The sequence below is a fragment of the Mauremys reevesii genome, linkage group 6 (genome assembly GCF_016161935.1).
Source record: "Mauremys reevesii isolate NIE-2019 linkage group 6, ASM1616193v1, whole genome shotgun sequence".
Classification (NCBI taxonomy): domain Eukaryota; kingdom Metazoa; phylum Chordata; order Testudines; family Geoemydidae; genus Mauremys; species Mauremys reevesii.
Genome location: NC_052628.1, coordinates 42,376,481 through 42,394,962, shown reverse-complemented (window position 1 = coordinate 42,394,962; position 18,482 = coordinate 42,376,481). Strand labels below are relative to the sequence as shown.

At 43.5% G+C, this 18,482-nt stretch overlaps 2 protein-coding genes across 3 annotated transcripts in view; both read left to right on the top strand.

Moving 5' to 3' along the window:
• LOC120408209 (betaine--homocysteine S-methyltransferase 1) overlaps nucleotides 1-11,772 on the top strand; it is a 32,928-nt gene extending 21,156 nt beyond the window's left edge. For both annotated transcript variants that reach the window (XM_039544885.1, XM_039544886.1), the window contains 2 exons: nucleotides 8,708-8,936; nucleotides 11,405-11,772. In XM_039544885.1, coding sequence (XP_039400819.1) covers nucleotides 8,708-8,936; nucleotides 11,405-11,597 — 422 coding nt within the window. In that variant the 3' untranslated portion in view covers nucleotides 11,598-11,772. The remainder of the gene's footprint in view (nucleotides 1-8,707; nucleotides 8,937-11,404) is intronic.
• On the top strand, nucleotides 1,527-4,071 carry LOC120408211 (craniofacial development protein 2-like). Its single transcript, XM_039544887.1, has 2 exons — nucleotides 1,527-2,318; nucleotides 3,331-4,071. Exons 1-2 carry the CDS (start codon nucleotides 1,839-1,841, stop codon nucleotides 3,415-3,417), a joined length of 567 nt encoding a protein of 188 aa, XP_039400821.1. The 5' UTR covers nucleotides 1,527-1,838; the 3' UTR covers nucleotides 3,418-4,071.
• Nucleotides 11,773-18,482: the final 6,710 nt, after the last annotated feature.

The window sequence follows — 18,482 nt, the reverse complement described above, 5'->3', positions numbered from 1 at the left end:
GCACTGTGATTCTGGCAGTAAGCCCTGCTCCAGGTGAGTGATCAATCGGTTCAACAGAATCCGTGCAAGAACTTTCCCTGCTGTAGAGAGCAGCGAGATTCCATGGTGATTGTCGCATACCTGGCGATTGCCTTTCCTCTTATAGAGGTGCACGATGGACGCGCCTCTAAATTCCTGTGGAATGGATCCCTGCTTCCAGAAGGACTGAAACAGCTCAATGAGTTTCTGTAGCAGCACAGGTCCACCGACTTTGTACACCTCTGCTGGTATGGCATTTGACCCTGGCGCTTTGCCACTTGACAGCTGGTTGATGGCTTTCTTCACTTCATCTTCTTCTGATGAAGCATCCATGGAGTCATTGACTGCAACTTGGGGCATCTTGTCAATGGCCTCATCATTGATGACTGAGGGGCAGTTGAGAACTGCTTCAAAATGTTCAGCCCATCTCTGGAGAATCTGTGTCTTCTCTGTAAGGAGCACAGGGCCATCAGAGTTCAGGAGGGGAAAGCTCCCAGAAAACTGTGGACCATAGAGTGTGTTGAGGGCTTCATAGAACTGCTTATAGTCATTCTTGTCTGCATATGCCTGTATTTCATCTGCTTTGGCGCTCAGCCACAAGTCCCGCATTTTGCGCAGTCGGTTCTGTACTGTTCTGCGAGCGTTGATAACGGTGGTCTTCTTTGCCGCTGAGGCTGGGTCGTTCTGATATGCACGATGCAGGTGGTGAGGGTAGCCCATGAATCTGAGACCCTCGGTGAGTTAGGGCCTGTCTACCCATTGCATGCGGCTGACTGAGGAAACCTGGTTCAACGGTCAGGAAGGCAGTGACAGCAAGCGTTGTGGAATGCTCAAGAGCATGACAAGACATGTAGGCGTCCTGGTCATCTGCGCCCTGCCCTATCTCCAGCCGTCTCGACTCTTGTCCTGCCACTGGATACAGATAGGAACTGGGAAGAGAGAGTGAGGTTGATGTCGTGCAACTCTCCCTCACTTTAATCCAATTCACGCGCAAGTCTCGACATCATATCATATCACATCATATCAAGTCCTGTGGCGATGGGCGAGCGACGAAGCAGCAGGTGTGGATACACTGGGAGCTGTAGCTGCGGACCTGCACACAGGCGGCTCAGGTATAATGGTCGTTTCTCACTGACCGAAGAAGCAGTGGAGCTCGGCATCTTCTTGAGCGATTGAGCAGCCATATTCAGGATTGCACTGCTCACCTCTGTAGAATGAGGAGGGGGCTAGAAAAGGTGCCCTAAACATTGCCTGCTTCACCTTACCCTGGCCAGCATACCGTGGTTGGCGGGGATCCCATAAAAGCGGTCGAACAAAAACAAAACTTAGAGTGACACCGATCACCATTGGCACATGGAATGTGCGCACGCTACTGGACAACATCACGGCAGACAGACTGCAGAGAAGAACAGCACTTGTCGCCAGAGAGCTCGCACACTACAACATTGACATTGCAGCCCTTAGCGAAACTCGCCTTGCTAATGAAGGACAGCTGTCTGAGTCAGGCGGAGGCTATACATTCTTCTGGAGTGGCCGCAGCAGTGATGAGCGTTGCGAATCTGGAGTTGACTTCGCCATCAAGAATCATCTTGTTCGGAAACTTGCCAGTCCCCCAAGGGTGTGAATGACTGACTCATGACAATGCAACTTCCGCTTCAAAAAGGAAAACAAGCTACTTTGATCAGCGCATATGCTTCCCACAATGACCAACCCAGAGGATGTGAAGGATAAATTCTACTAAGAACTAGATGCTCTATCATCAGTGCACCGCACAGACAAGCTGATCCTGCTTGGCGATTTTAACGCAAGAGTCGGATGCAATGCCGCAGCCTGGGAAGGAGTCATCGGGGAAAAATGGAATGGGAAAGTATAACAGCAATGGCCTGTTACTGCTGAAAACTTGTGCAGCACATGACCTTCTGATCACCAATACAGTCTTCCGCCTCCCTACCCGTAACAGGACTTCGTGGATGCATCCCCGTTCCAAGCACCGGCATCTGATCGACTATGTCATCATCAGGAGAAGGGACAGACAAGATGTCAGGGTTACAAAAGCTATGTGTGGCGCTGACTGTTGGACGGATCACAGGCTCATTGTATCCAAAATGAAGCTCCGTATCATGCCGAAGAGACGACCACAAGGCTGTGAGGCTCTCAAAAGGATCAACGTGTCGAAGCTGAAGAACAGCCGCATCACTGAAGATCTAGCGGAAGACCTAGAGAATGAGCTTCGTATTGAGGATGATGCTGAGAGAGACTGGGAGCGATTCCGCAACACTGTCCATACAGCTGCATTGAAGGTATTGGGGCCCTCCAAACCAGTCTTGCCGCCTGCATGTGATGAAAATGATGCAGAAATCCAGGCCTTACTGTATGGGGTTGTCAGGGAGGGGTAGTACCTCTGATGGGGGAGCAGTCGTACTCCTAGGAGTAGCTCATCCACTTTGGTCCCCACTTGACACCCAGCTCTCACCTGTGGCTCCAAGTAGCTGTCAGCATGCAACAGCGGCCACACCCTGGAAACCATCTCGACTGGCAGGCTAAACCAGGTGTTGATATTACTGTATTGTGGAATTGCAAGCACTTCTGCAAGCCCCTGCTACACCTTTAACACAGCATGTATCCACGGTCAACTGCTGATAACCCCACAAGTGCTTAAGACAGCTGTATCTCATTCACCACTGTCACTCAGCACTACTGCAGCAAGTGCTGGTGTTGCAGCTGCAATAATGCAGTTAGTCCCCCTAATGTAGTCTCCAAATTCTGTTGCCTACCTTTCACTGACAGCTGTGATGGCTCAGGCTGTTATTTATGTTGTTTCTTAGATACAGAAAAATTACCGCTAGCACTGAATTTAATACAGAAGGATTTCAAACTACAATTATTTTAAATGGCAGCTAATTAATATGTCCCTTGAAAACAGACAGCCACTATTCACATAATAAAAAGATGGAAACAACAACACTCTCTCTTCTTGTTTAGCTAGAATCAGAAGGATGTGGGAGAGATGGCTACTGTCATCGTCTGGCCCGCCAGAAGGAAAACAGGATGCAATGGATGTGGTTTAATTAGGCTGCAACATTATTCACTTAACAGATCTGGGAATAGCTGACAGCTGTCAGACCACTCACATACAGGCTGCCTCTGGAGTTGAGATCCAACTAAGCTGGCACTTAGTTGGATCTGCTCTATGTGGTCCCCCCTCTGTGGCTGCTCACTTGTCATCCCAACCTCTGAGCAAAGGAAGTGAAAATTAAAATAAAAAAATTAAACATTAATTTAAATTTTTATATATTCTTCTTTTGCTTCAAGGAGATTCCCCTGCAAGAGGAAAGTCAAAGGGTGACTAGCAGACACTTTGACAGACACACTCTCTGTGGCATGTACGTACCTCATTGAGGATTGCTTCTGAGACTGTACCCAGACAGACAGGGCATTTCCTGCTCTCTTGAGATCTGAACACAGGAAAGCTCATTAGTGATAGGGTGTGCAGTAGGCTATTCTGCTGCAAATACATCACTATGGTGCTCCACTACCCACTCATTCCTCTATTCCACTCTGGTCACTTAAAGCAGGGACATCTATGTACCACAACAACCCAACTAAACTGTCTGAGGGAGAGAGAGAAAGAGCTGGGAGGAAGTTTGCGTGACCTTATGGAGGGATGGCCTCCCTCCAGGCCTAGGTCTGGACTACTCCCATCTCTGGCTCTTATAGGGAAATATTTGAGGGGAGGGAGCTTTTACTTCTGCTGCAAAACTATTTAAAGTAAACTTATAAAAATTGCTGAAAATCTTTGTTTTCATTCATGTATTTTGAACTCCTTATCTCTTCCATGTAACAATGCCTTGGAGTCCAAGCCTAAAGTGAGTTGGCAGCTGCTCAGTAGGAGAGGGGTTGGTAACTTTCCACTATGGTAACTGCAGTGAGAATGAGTGTAGGGGACTTAGCATCTGTCCCTTATGGCACATACATAGATCCATACGCAGGACAGAACCACTCAAAGCATCCTTTGGAACAATCAGAACAGGTGAACGACAGCAAATACCCTATATATCACAGACCTCAAATCATAGGTGCTGGAAGTAGGAGTGCTGGGGGTGCTGCTACATAGTCATTTCCATCTTATACAGGGTTAACAGTTTCTTTCAATGGCCCTCAGCCCCCACTGTATAAAGTGTTCCAGCACCCCTGCCTCAAATGCTTTCCTGTGGAATTGTCAGGCATTGGGGGGGAGGGGGGAGAAACTACAATCCACAAGCCTAGCAATGCCTAGGGCTGTAGTGTACAATGTGTACCCAAAACAGGGTTGTTAGTGGGCATGCACGGTATCATTCAGTCACACTGGTGTGAGGTTCAGTGCTTTAAATGGTTTAAATGAGGCTAGAGGAGTGGGGTGGATGTGTTTTTGGGAGTTTCCAGTAGAAGATACAGGAATGTATTGTGAGTTTGAAGATGAATTAATTGCTAATATGGTCAAGTAGGGACCAGCAAAGCTTGGTAAAATAAGCCATTTGGGGGGGGGGGTGTCCCCACACACACTATGGAGTCAGAAAACAAAAGCTGTCTTGAAAGAAAACAGGACATAAGCATAAAAAAATCCTAGACTACCTAAAAAAAAAAAAGTCTAGATTTTGAGGTAGTATTTTAAAATCTCCTTTTCTTTCAAGAGCAGTTCATTAGAGCTGGCAGTAAGCCAATCAGATCCTTAGTTTGTCTAGTAATAAGTTTCCAGGACAATCTTATCTCTTCTCTCAACCTAGCCTAAAGGAATAAGGGACAAAGCATGAGCCATTCATTAGGATGTAACTTAGGGCTTGTCTACACTGAAATACTATATGAGCACCACTGCAGTGCTTCAGTGTAGGCATTACTTACACCGATAGGTAGGGTTCTCCCATCAGCATAGGCAATCCACCTCCCCAAGAGGCAGTAGCTAGATCAGTGTAAGAATTTTTCCATTGACCTAGTGCAGGGGTCGGCAACCTTTCGGAAGTGGTGTGCCGAGATTTCATTTGTTCACTCTAATTTAAGGTTCCGTGTGCTAGTAATACATTTTAACGTTTTTAGAAGGTCTCTTTCTATAAGTCTATAATATATAACTAAACTATTGTTGTATGTAAAGTAAATAAGGTTTTTAAAATGTTTAAGAAGCTTCATTTAAAATTAAATTAAAATGCAGAGCCCCCTGGACTGGTGGTCAGGACCTGGGCAGTGTGAGTGCCACTGAAAATCAGCTTGCGTGCCGCCTTGGGCACCCATGCCATAGGTTGCCTACCCCTGACCTAGTGTTATCCACACATGAGGTTAGGTCAGTTTAACTTTGCTGCTATGGAGTATGGATTTTTCATACCAGAGTGTAGTTCAGTGGATTTAATTTCCTAGTGTAGACCAGGCCTTAGTCCAGTGGTCCCCAAATTGTGGGGCATGCCCCCTTACAGGACACATAGGAATGTTTGAGGGAGCACGGGGGGCATGGGACAGCCCCCATGGGAGGTGGAGAGGGAGCCCCACTCTGCCCCCAGCTCTGCTCTGGTCCTGCCCCGAACCACAGCTGCAGGCTTTGGCTATGACCATGGCCCTGCTCCTGGCCACAGCCCCAGCCTCTGCTCCTAGCCCCAGCTGCAGCTCTGCTTCCAGCCCCGGCTCCCGAGCATGGTTCATGGGGGGACGCAGACAAGTTCCAGTATGGGTAAGGGGGATGCAATGGAAAAAGTTTCAAGGCCACTGTCTTAGTCTCTCTGGGTTCTGAGAACATGCTACTCTAGGAAGCTTAACCAGGCTCTTGAACTCATTGAGCAAAATTCATCCCTGGGTGTAACTCCTCTGACTTCAAGTGCACTAGGTGGAACAAATGCACTAGTTGTAATCAAATGAAGTCAGTGAAAGATTTGTTGCCATGATTATTATGGTTATTGGCTTATTAATTATAATTAATGTATATAAGATTTATTTTTTCACAAATGGATTTCATGTTTCAGTTTACAGTGAATGCCTTTGCTACCTAAAGAGAGCAATTACTCATTTGATTGCAAATGGTTTATATCGTAGATTATCAATGTAGCCCATCTGCTGTAGTATCCCACCTTTGCTGACAAACAGGATGTTATACAGGAAGTGTTTAGATGCCAGAAGTGTGTATTATTCCTGTTCCAGCCAACAAGGTCTCAGTTTCTAAGAGTATGTCAGCTATGCTGTAGTTGGCATCTGCTCTGCTGTTTGCCGCAGTATTTATCCTTCTTTAAGAACAATCTTTTCTAATTTTTCGATTCTGTCTCCCTAAAGGATTAAAAGATGCATGTCCCTGTTTTTCCCCTCTGTGTCCCTGTTCATTGCTTACAAATGTTGGCATATTGGCAGAGCTAAAGTTTCTCCTCTGTACATAACCAAGAAATCTAAAAGTCAGGTCAGTAAAGTCCTATCCAACTACTTCTCAAAAGAAGAAAGTGCAATAATGTCTAAAGAGGGTTAGGTCCAGGTAGTGGTGTAACCTCATTTCAGCTGGGGGAAAATTCAGTCTCTTTTAATACTATAAATGGCCAAACCATTATTAAACCACACATTAAAAAAAGCTGAATAAAGACAACTTTCTATAAAGCAAGAGAAATACCTTACTGTGTGCTTAGTACATGGCCCCAGTGGCGAGCTCTTAGATGTACTGTGCCTGAGTCGGTGGATCTGAGAGGAGCGTGATGTAGAATGTGCAATTGTTGCATCCTTCTACAAGTGCCACTTGTAAGGAAGGATGGAGGTTGAAAACATGCAGGCCCAAGTCGAGTGATATGACTCCTCTTATCCCATTCCTTTTAGAGAGGTTAGTGCCCTCGCTGGCACTAAGCTGGTACAGTCATCATGCAAACTGAGCATAGGACTGATTGTAGCAAGAATTGCAGGAGAGGAGGGAGAGGTGAGAAAATTCTCCGGGCTCAGGTTACTCTTGCCCTGCATTTTGTAAAGTTATTAACACTGGGGCAAAGTGGGTACAAAATTCTGTATTCTGGTCTGTTGACATTTTACACCCATTTTGCATTATCTTTGCTCTGATACACCAAGATACAGGGCAATGGTGTACTCTGGGGCCCCTTGTGTTTTCACTTCCACTCTCCCTAGTGCACTCTATAGGACTAGGCACAATTCTGAATGTTTGTTTATTAAACACCCCTTGGATTTCACTTACCATTTTCTTTATTATGTAGTGAAGCATCTTGTCCTACTTTTCCCAGTGTCCACTTTTCCCAAGACTGATTATTCTCCCTCTTTAAATATTTGTTTTATTCTTTCAAAAACAATTTTTCATTCTCTGAATATGCCTTTCCTGTGGTATCTGGAGCAGCATCCACCCTGAGTAATTTCCTTGGATGCTGTGGATTTCTGCAAGAGGAAGTAGAGAAAGGAATCCTGCCTCTTTGCGGTGGAGCAGAAGCCTGCTCTAGTACCTTCCCATGTGTCTCCTGCCCCAGCAAGGGGGTTCATGCTCCCTGTGCAGCCTCCTGAAAACCAGCCCCTCACTTTCATGCAGCAGCACCACACGGATTTCAGCGGCCACAGGGTCCTTTTGGGATTTGCAGGATTTGCTTTTCTGTTCTTTAAGTCTTGTCTCTTCTCCCATCTCCCCAGTCATTCCCTCTTGGTTTTCCTGCCTCCTCCTTTCCTCTGCCCTCCCCCATTTCTCTGTTCACTTTTGTCCCTTCCTGTGTTGGTTCTTTCTTCCTCTTGTCTCTTCTCAACCCTATGGCTTTGCTACTCCACTCATCATCTCTGCAACAAGAGGAGAGAGCTTACCCCTCTTCTAAGTCATCTGCACATAGTGCCTGCTGCAGAGAAAGAGGCAGTGCTACATTGGCTCAATGCAGCCCTTCTGATCCCCTGCAAGTAATTTATGGTTGGGGGAGGAGGGAAGCATAGCTGTCATCACTTGGACTGAAGTAGCAGCAGGGGGGACAAAGGGTAGGATAGAGATAATCTGTTATGTGAGAGGTGGAATTGAAAGTCTATTGGGCCTGTTATCTGATGGAGCAGCTGGCCACATCTGCTTTTCCCCAGCTCATACTCAAAAAGCAGGTGAGAAAAGTTCAAGGGGCTATTGGTGTGTTTCACCCAGTTGCAGGTGAGTTGACAGCCTTTTGATATAGTATATTAAAGTAATGAAGTCTGTTTCCCCAGGCACAAAGTGGTCATTTGTTGATATTTTTTCTGAAGTGTGGAGATTAACACTGGGTTCCTTAAAGCACTGAGATGCTATTACTCCACATACATAAACTGAGTAACATTTATATTTTAAGTGGTAGTGGCATTTTTCAGTAAAGATCATATGAATAAAGCCTGTATTTTAAGTGCAACCTCTCTGATTTACACTTAAATACCCACCTAGTAGCTGGCATTTGATTTAGGGCTTTGTCAGATTAGAATTTGGCAGGCTCTATCCCTCTGGAACAAGGAAACTTCTGGCAAGTATGCAACAGAGGAGCATTGTGACACCTAAAAGCTAAAATGTAATGAAATATTGCATCAGTAGTGTCTAGCCCAATTAACAGTGTTTAAATCTTTACTGCAATAGCCTAATCATGCCTGTGACATTGTACTTTGCATGTTTGCGAACTTAACTGTAGCTGAAAATGTAAAGCGATTTTACTAAATATCTGCTAAAACTAAGTATTATTGTAGTTAAAGCTAATGCATATCATTGTAGCTCTGGAGCCAAGAATTGTCACCAGATGGGATGTTCAAAAATATGCGAGAGAGGCCTATAACCTAGGGATTCGATACATTGGAGGTTGCTGTGGATTTGAGCCTTATCACATCAGAGCAATAGCTGAGGAGCTGGCTCCTGAAAGAGGATTTTTGCCACTGGCTTCTGAGAAACATGGTAGCTGGGGTAGTGATTTGAGCATGCATACCAAACCCTGGGTCAGAGCAAGGTATGTATATTAACTATAGTACTTATCTTAAATGACATATTAAATATGCTCCATACACTGTGGTCTGTGTCTTGTACAGTGAAATGATTATGGAACTTTCAGAGAAACTCGGAACATGTATGTGAATTAGCATAACTTTGAAAGTTCAGGTCTAATCTCTAGGGGTGAAATCCTGGCCCCACTATCTTCAGTGGGGTCAGTATTTCACCCCAGGTCATTTAAACCATGCTTAGGATGACAGCCTGATCCTAACAGGTCCTGAGCATGATACCTTGCCCTCAGTATAATCCAAAAACTCCCACTGAAGTTGAAGTGAGTTGTGGGCAGTGTCTTTCAAGACTAAGACCTATATTTGTAATATAATACTATGACATGGACACTTTTTTTTTAAATGTCCCTCTTGTATAATGTTCGCAAGGAGACATGGTTCCTGCCCCAAGAAGCTTAGCCCTGGTACTCTGACCTAAGGTCAGACTAATTAGTTGGTAGCTATTAGTTAAAGCCCAGGAACCTCTTCTAGCTATCTGTAGGCTAAAACAAAATGTGGTCATGTGGACAAAATGTGGAGACTAATGGGTTTTAAGTACAAATAGTACAAGGTACTATACTAACTCCATAATGGAGAAAACATAATGAATGCATGTGCTGCTCTTCCATTTCTTCCTCCTTTCCATCAGTACAAATGGATGGGGGGGGGGGGTAGTAGTCCCATATTACCTTGAAGACCGGTACACACTTGACATTGAGAATTTTTACAAACTTAAATGACTGCTGTGATGGGTTGGATCCCCCTTCTGGGATACCACCTGATGTGCTGGAGTTTGAACAGGGGAGGCTCAGTTAATCAGCCTATTCTGCCAGCCTGGGTCCCCTTTACCTGACTCTGCTGGGTTAGGCTCACAAGCCTCTTCCAGCCAAGCACACAGGCAGGGCCACATCCAGCTGCACAGAGAGACAGAGATCCGCTCTGGACAGATTCAGACTCAGGGGCTCGCCTCAACACTAACCACTCCCTTTAAGGGGCACAAACCCAAAGGTTTTATGAAATTTGCCCCCTCCCTCAGTGTGGAGGGAGATATGCACAACTTCTTGCCCTCCCAGTTAGAAATTACATACATTGGGTTATATTATAAACAAGCAATAAGATTTTTGTAGTTAATAAAGTGAATTTTAAGTGAATATAAGAGAACAGACAGAACAAAGCAGGTTACTGACCAAATAAAGCAAAATATGCAAGTTAAGCTCAATATACTTAAGAAACAGGTTACAAAATGTAATTTCTTACCCTAAATGTTATTTTAGGCGGGTTGCAAAGTTTCTGTGGTTCAGCGTTCCAGTTATATTTCTTTTCAGACTGGACCCTTATGTCAGTCTGGACTCCCCCCTTACCTTGCCTTCAGGTGGCTTTAGCAATCTTTCTTCTTGGGCAGATTGGCCATAGAGTAGGAGTCCCATTTGCCTTCCTCCCCTCCCCCAATAGGATTTACATAAGGCGGGAATCCTTTGTTTCCCAAACTTGACCCCCCCATCACTTCCAGTGGAAAGTCACAAGAAGTTCCAGATAATGTTAGTATCAGGTGACAAGACCACCTGACTCTGTAGTATCACCGCGTCCATGAGTCAGTGGCAGGAGCATCCGCAGGAAGGCCAAGGCCAAGCCTTTTCATAGTCCATTGTCCTCACTGATGGGCCATCCGTACCTGAAATGTTAGCAGTGAGCATCACCCAAAGTAGCATAGTTGAAATACAGATACATGGTCAATATTCCTAACTTCAGAGACAAATGATACAGGCATACACATTGGATAATCACATTCAATAAATTATAACCTTTCCAATGATATCTTACAAGACTCATCTTGCATAAAGTACATCTCCGTTATGTCATATCATAAGCATATTTTCATAAGGAATATGGAGTGAAATGTCACAACTGCCTAATAGCATGTTAAAAGAATTACATTCTTACACTGTAATGATCTTTACTTTGTTAGCCCAATGGGACTTCACAGACTTCTTTGACCAGGATTGGTCTTGACATTTGTACTCCCCCCTCCCCATTTGTTGGTATTTAATACAATTCAATGCATCTGCAGTGGTTTTGGGACCATATAACTAGAGGCCCCTTAAAATGAAGGAATTGTAATATGTTTTGGTTTGAATTAACATGAAAGTAATTCATAGCAACTTTTAAGATAGAATAAATATAGACTACCATGCTAATAATACCTATTTGGTGAGTGGGTTAAAATGTTGCTTTAAAAGAATGGAAGGCACTTTAAAAAAAACAAAAAAACAAACCAATCTTCATAAATCTCTTCCTGTATCCAGACCTCATATTGAGCTAAAACTTATGCAAATGAATTAAATGCACTGACTATTTTGATCTAGTTATTAAAATATTTTAGACTGTTGTAACATTTCCTCAGACTCATCCATTAAAAATATTAAACATTCTTTATTTTTAGGGCAAGAAAAGAGTACTGGGAGAATCTGTTGCCTGCTTCAGGCAGGCCATACTGTCCTTCAATGTCAAAACCAGATAACTGGGGAGTGACCAAAGGAGCTGCAGAGCTGATGCAGCAGAAAGAAGCAACAACTGAACAACAGCTGAAGGAGCTCTTTAAGAAACAGAAGTTCAAATCCAATATAGTGGCTTAAGTATTAGCCTGAAATATGTATGGAGAATTTCCAAATGTGCTTGCGTCACATGAAATAACTTGTGAAGACAAATGTCCATGTATCAGTTTACATGTAATGGAAGAAGCTAAATGCAGACAGAATTTGATTGCAAATGAGGTATCAAATCTTGAGAATAAATCACATTTCTATAAGACTACTTTAGAAATTCATTTAACACAAGGTAGAGAAGGCTGATGTATTAATAATAATTAAGCTACCATTAGGGTTTGCTTAGTGCTGTGATTTGGTAATATGATGGTGTAAAAGGAGTACAGTACTAATTGAATGTTCAGAGAACAAAAATTATAAGCAAATTTATTTTACTCCAGTCTCCCAAAATTAAAATGTCAAACTGCAATAGGCAGAAGTAGTGATGGTATTAACCCAGCATGCATAAAACCAGATGAACTAAGAGCTTTTTAAAAAAATTATAATGAAGGGATAACATACCTCCAGTAAGCCATGACCAAAATTTTTCAAAAGTGCCCTGATTTGGGGTGCCTAGCTTAAAACGCCAGAATTATTTCAAGCGTGGTGGCACTCAAACTGAAGCCCCCCCAGTAGATGACACTTCTGAAAATTTCCTGTGTTTGGGGGGAGTAAAACACCTCCATGGAAAGTTTTTTTTACAATATGACTCAAGTAGAGAGATCCCCAAATAGAAAACTCAAGGGACAGGAAAATTTGGATAAACCTAGTTAGAAATTGGATTCTACAGTCCCCCCAAAAATTAAACCAGATTTCTCTCTGGATTCCAAATCCCCAAGCAGTATTGTTTTGGAAATGTGTGAGGAGCCTGTACAGCTGTTTTGAAACCCTCTGTACCAAAACAAATGAGGTTGATGCCAAAGCCTCTCCTCTGAATGAAATATGCCTTTAAATAACCTTTGAGCAACAGGCTGAGCAGACCATAGAAGTGAGAGTGGCAATCAGAGAGCCATTTAGCAATGGACTTCTTGGTCATGTAACAAAGCTCTGAGTTTATGTCAGAAGGAATAAAAGGAACCTTTACACCACTCCAGATTTAAAAAAAAACAAAAAAAAACAGGACATTTTGATATTGAACTTGTGGAGAAGGGGCTCATAGGGATGAGCGCATGCAAGCCCAGGAGAAATGTTGGCAGGATGATTGGCTCATTAAGACAAAGTTCATCATCATCTTCAGAAACTATTTCGAATGCAGCCCTAACACCAACTTATCCTTGTAAAACATGATGAAAGTTGAATGTTTTCAACAGCCTCATTAAGTGCATTCTGCAAACTAAATCACTACCACCAGGAAAACAGCCCTTCACAAATGACACCTGAGTTTCCATGGAATGAGTAGCCGAAAAGAAGCTTTTCATCAGATTAGTCACAATCATGTTACCAGACTACAACTCACAGTATCTTTTTAGTGAAGAATTTCAGGTACTACTTTGAGCACCACATATACCTGGCAATAAGAGTCTGCAGAGAAACTGGTCTGCCTTCAGCATGTTTTTCAACAGGTTGAAATAGCTGCTGTACAGGGATTTTGTTTTTAAGACAGATGCAGACAAATGAAGAAAATATCCAAACAGTTTTTATGCAGATTACTTAAAAGCCTACATTTAGATATATTTGCACCACACTGCAAACTCTCATATTAAGCCTGCTGACAGGCTTCCTCCAGAAACCAGGAGGACATAAGAACTTAGAAATAACAGGGGCCATATCTTTGGCTACAGTCAAAGTGTACACAGCACAAGTTAGGTGCATGTGCAAGTGGTGGCTTAAAACAACTTTTACCTCTCTTGATCCATTTATAGCAGGGGTCGGCAACCTTTCAGAAGTGGTGTGCCGAGTCTTCATTTATTCACTCTGATTTAAGGTTTTGCATGCCAGTAATACATTTTAACATTTTCAGAAGGTCTCTTTCTATAAGTCTATAATATATAACTAAACTATTGTTGTATGTAAAGTAAATAAGGTTTTTAAAATGTTTAAGAAGCTTCATTTAAAATTAAATTAAAATACAGAGCCCCCTGGACTGGTGGCCAGGACCTGGGCAGTGTGAGGCCCATTGAAAATCAGCTCATGTGCTGCCTTCAGCATGTGTGTCATAGGTTGCCAACCCCTGATTTACAGGCTCTGTACAAGGCCCTTTCCCCTGGTTGAAGTCAGAAATGCCTAAGAGGCACTCTGATTTACAAGAGCTGCAAACTGGCCAGAGAACCAAAAAACACAGTCAGTTTGGTATGACATAAGGGCATCCTGGCAGCAACTACTATACCAAGAGCTCCTCCCTGGGCTTTTTATGTTGTCCTTAGGGCCAATTTGGACTGGCAGTACCATGAAGCAGTCATACCAGAGAATCTTTGATCATGCCCCTGGAACTCTACCTGCTCAGGAGTCATACCGACTCGGGAAAAATTCCTGGTGTTGGGTAAAGCAAGCCTCAGCCTCATAGAACTTGTCATTGCCAACTCCAACAAGGTTGAAATCTATATATCGGTCAAACATATCAGAGTCCCTTTTGAATCTTGGGGAGCTGACAGATTGGAGTGACATCTTTGCATCCCAGCCAGTAACGACTAATGATGGAGTATGCACTCTAAGGCATGACTCATAGTTATCTAAGAAATAATTCAACAGCATTCACCACACATTCTCTCAGGGTTGGGTGCTGCAATTGGATCCGTGTGACCAAACTTTTGTGCCTGGGCAGAGCCCCATTGACTTCAATGAGAATCTGCACAGGCATACGTGTCTGCCAGCATGACTCAGTCTATAGAATTGTGTCTTAGTGGCAAGGGACTGCCTTTTCTTATGTGCATGGAAAGCATCAAGGCCAATGTAGGTATTACTGCAAAACAAATAACAATTAGAGAAGCTTTCTCTATATCCATAGAAAACAGACAGCGAAGTTAGATTAAAAACATAAATACACTTGCTGAAGGTTGCAGCAAAACACTACTTTATTTATTAGAATTCAGAATAACACACAAGAACCCCAAAATAGAAACAAAAAAGTAGGCTGCTCCCTAAAAAAAAGAGAGGTACAACTCACTTTACTTTAGGCAGGATGGCCAGGGCCACCGGGGGGGGGGAGGGGGCAAGTGGGGCAATTTGCCCCAGGCCCTGGGCCCTGCAGTTTTTCAGAGCCCCTGGAGCAGGGTCCTTCACTCGCTCCGGGGGCCCTGGAAAACTCTCGGGGGGCCTGGGGCCCCCGGAGCTTCTTCCGCTCCGGGTCTTTGGCGGTAATTCAGCAGCAAGGGGTCCTTCCACCCCGGGACCCTTCCGCCCCGGGACCCGCCATCAAAGTGCCCCAAAGACCCGCAGCAGGGGGTCCTTCCGCCCCAGGACCCGCCACCAAAGAGCTGGGTCTTCGGCGGTGGGGACCCCAGGTCCCCTGAATCCTCTGGGAGGCCCTGTGGATGGCTGCAGACTGATTACATGCTTCCTACAGAATTTTTGAGTCTGCAAGCATAACCAAAAAACACCCTCCCTCCCCTCTCCCCCTGGATTTAAAGTGAGAGATCACAATTGTAACACAGTTTTCAATAAACCACAATCTGTGCATGTGAAAGCTCAACGAAGAAGAGCCTAGAGCTCAAACAAAGAAGGAAGCTGCAAATAAGAAAGACATTAAAGCCAAAACCTCAATGCAAGTGTGTTGATTCATATCTATATGGGACCAAAGCTTCTGGCATTAGTGGCGCACCTCTCAGTGACTCAAAGTCAGAGTAGGAGAACCACACCTCAGCCCCACCTCAGCGTCTGCACCCCCAGACAGAACCCTCACGCCCTCTGCACCCAAACCCCTAGCCCCAGCCCAGAGCCCCCTCCAGCACACCAAACCCCTCAGCCCCAGCCCCACTCCAGAGCCCGCACCCCCAGCTGGAGCCCCCACCTTCCTGCCCTCCAACCCCCTGCCCCACCCCAGTAAAAATGAGCAAGTTAGTGAGGGTGGGGAGAGCGAGCAACAGAGGGAGGAGGGGAATGGAGTGAGTGGGTTTGGGGCCGGAGAGAAGGGGCAGGGCAGGGGTGGGGACTTGGAGGAGGAGCAGGCCAAGTGTTTTCGGTTTTGTGCAAGTAGAAAGTTGGCAACCCTAGTGAGAACCCTGATCCAAACTTTCAGTTTACTTTCATTTATCTGTGCAGTAATTAGTACATTTTAAAATATAAAAAAAGGATTTCTTCAGAATTATCACTTGTATATAGCTTCCTGAAAGTCCACTTAAAGAGATCACATGATTTCCACACAAACTGTTTTTTCCAATAAATTGAATAGCATTATTCTTTTCAGCCACAAGGCTTTTTAAAACATATGCCAACACTGCCTCCTTGTGTTTTTATATGGTTACCAATTTCAAACTGCTTTTCATGTTTGCATATGCAGGCAGAGAGACTAATTATAAACATATTTTTAATTAAAAAGGTTTCATTTGAAACCAATCACTTATGTATTTTTACTGTGAAAGGAACCTATCGTAGGTAACTTATTCCCAAACCATTAAGCCTTTGGTTATTACTTTCTCCTCACTTTGCCTGCATCAGAAAAAGCACATGGTCAAGTCAGCACTTCTCAAAAAAAACGCACAAGACGAAATATGTCAATCAGGCTCACTATAAAAAATAGATTTTAATTATGAAGACAAGGACAATGGGAAAAACATGAAATGAAAGATCTTTTAACAATAGGTAACTGGGTAACAAATAAAACAAAAACTACATTAAAATAACATTATTTAGGTTGCAAATTCAAGCACTTGAAAGTCAGGAGATGCAAGATTTAGGGGTTGCCCAAACAACCTTAATTCTCTTCCCTTGTGAATTCACCGTGTGCACTGAATCCTGTGGAAAAAATAACATGTAATCATACAATTAAACACTGTACCATACTGCATACACACAAAGGGACAGAATTAAGGTGATGAGATAAGAATGCAGTGATGTATGTTTTCTGTGGAGAGTCCTGAAACTGGAATTTCTCCCTAATCCCCTGGCATTACTGCTCCTGGAGCTACAGAGTAAATCAAGACCATTTTCTTTAAAGCTGCTTCTATCTTTCTTTATGACTTTATGTATGTTAGGATTCTAGTTTCATACATGCTATTATTGTTCCACCCTATTATTATCATTGTACTACATCTAGATATTTAGTATGACTGGTTCTGCTGGTTCCAGGGCTATGTATATTTGGGGTTATTCTGTATGCTATGTTGTTGTCTGGGGGTGGAGGGGGGGAAATTGTGCTGGGAGATTTGTAATGATCTGTACAGCTGGTGAATGAGAGAAGTATGTGTTCTGGTGAGAGGCTAGCTGTGTTTGGGTCTGTTGTGTGTGCTGATTATATAGTGTGGATGGTTGTGTTGATTTGTGTCTAAGGGGATTGTGCTGGGACATCTGTGTTGATTTGTGTGGCTGGCAGCTGGGCCCACAGGTGTGGCAGTTGGGCCAAGTAATCTACCATCTGTGCAGTGTTCCTCATACAACTAATGAACCTGTTGCATTCAAATTAGCTGTAGAATAAGGGTGGTGATTGGGTAAGTTATCTGATATCACAATGGTCCAGGACACTCGGCATGGCATAGAGACACGCCTTGCTGTAGCTGTACATTGGATGGGTGTACTTTGTAAATCAAAATGGCTGAGAGCGGAAAAATTGGATAGTAACAGACTATGAAACCCAGTGATGATTCAACATGGTGATATTCTGAACAAAAAGAGCCCTCAACCACGCTTGCAGCTTTTTCCATTGCCTCACACTAACTCTAAAGACATCATAGGCTTCAGAATGACACACACACAGAATGATATTTCTGGATTATTATTATGTAGGTTAATATTCACATTATTGACTGGAGAGACAATTAACTTTTGCTTGTTTGAGATGAATGGATTTGATCCATTCCCTTTGCACTGTTATGGCAGCACAGATGGGACAGAAAGGTGACTTAAAGAGTCAGCTAAAGATTCCCATAAGAAACATAAAAATGGCCATACTGTCAGACCAAAGGTCCATCCAGCCCAGTATCCTGTCTGCTGACAGTGGCCAACACCAGGTGCCCCAGAGAAGTGAACCTAACAGGTAATCCTGCCATCCATCTCCACCCCATGACACACACAGGCTAGGGACACCATTCCTTACCCATCCTGGCTAATCACCATTAATGGACTTAACCTCCATGAATTTATCTAGTTCTCTTTTAAACCCAGTTATAGTCCTAGCCTTCACAACCTCCTCAGGCAAGGAGTTCCACAGGTTGACTGTGCGTTGTGTGAAGAAGAACTTCCTTTTATTTATTTTAAACCTGCTGCCCATTAATTTCATTTGGTGGCCCCTAGTTCTTATATTATGGGAACAAGTAAATAACTTTTCCTTATTCACTTTCTCCACACCACTCATGATTTTATAAACCTCTATTATATCCCCCCCTTAGTCTTCTCTTTTCCAAGCTGAAAATCCTAGCCTCTTCAATCCCTCCTCATATGGGACCAGTTCCAACCCCCTAATCATTTTAGTTGCCCTTCTCTGAACCTTTTCTATTGGCAGTATATCTTTTTTGAGATGAGGAGCCCACATTTGTACGCAGTATTCAAGATGTGGGCGTACCATGGATTTATATAAGGGCAATAAATTATTCTCCATCTTATTCTCTATTCCTTTTTTAATGATTCCTAACATCCTGTTTGCTTTTTTGAACGCCACTGCACACTGCGTGGACGTCTTCGGAGAACTATCCACAAAGACTCCAAGATCTCTTTCCTGATTAGTTGTAGTTAAATTAGCCCCATCATATTGTATGTATAGTTGGGGTTATTTTTTCCAATGTGCATTACTTTACATTTATCCACATTAAATTTCATTTGCCATTTTGTTGCCCAATCACTTAGTTT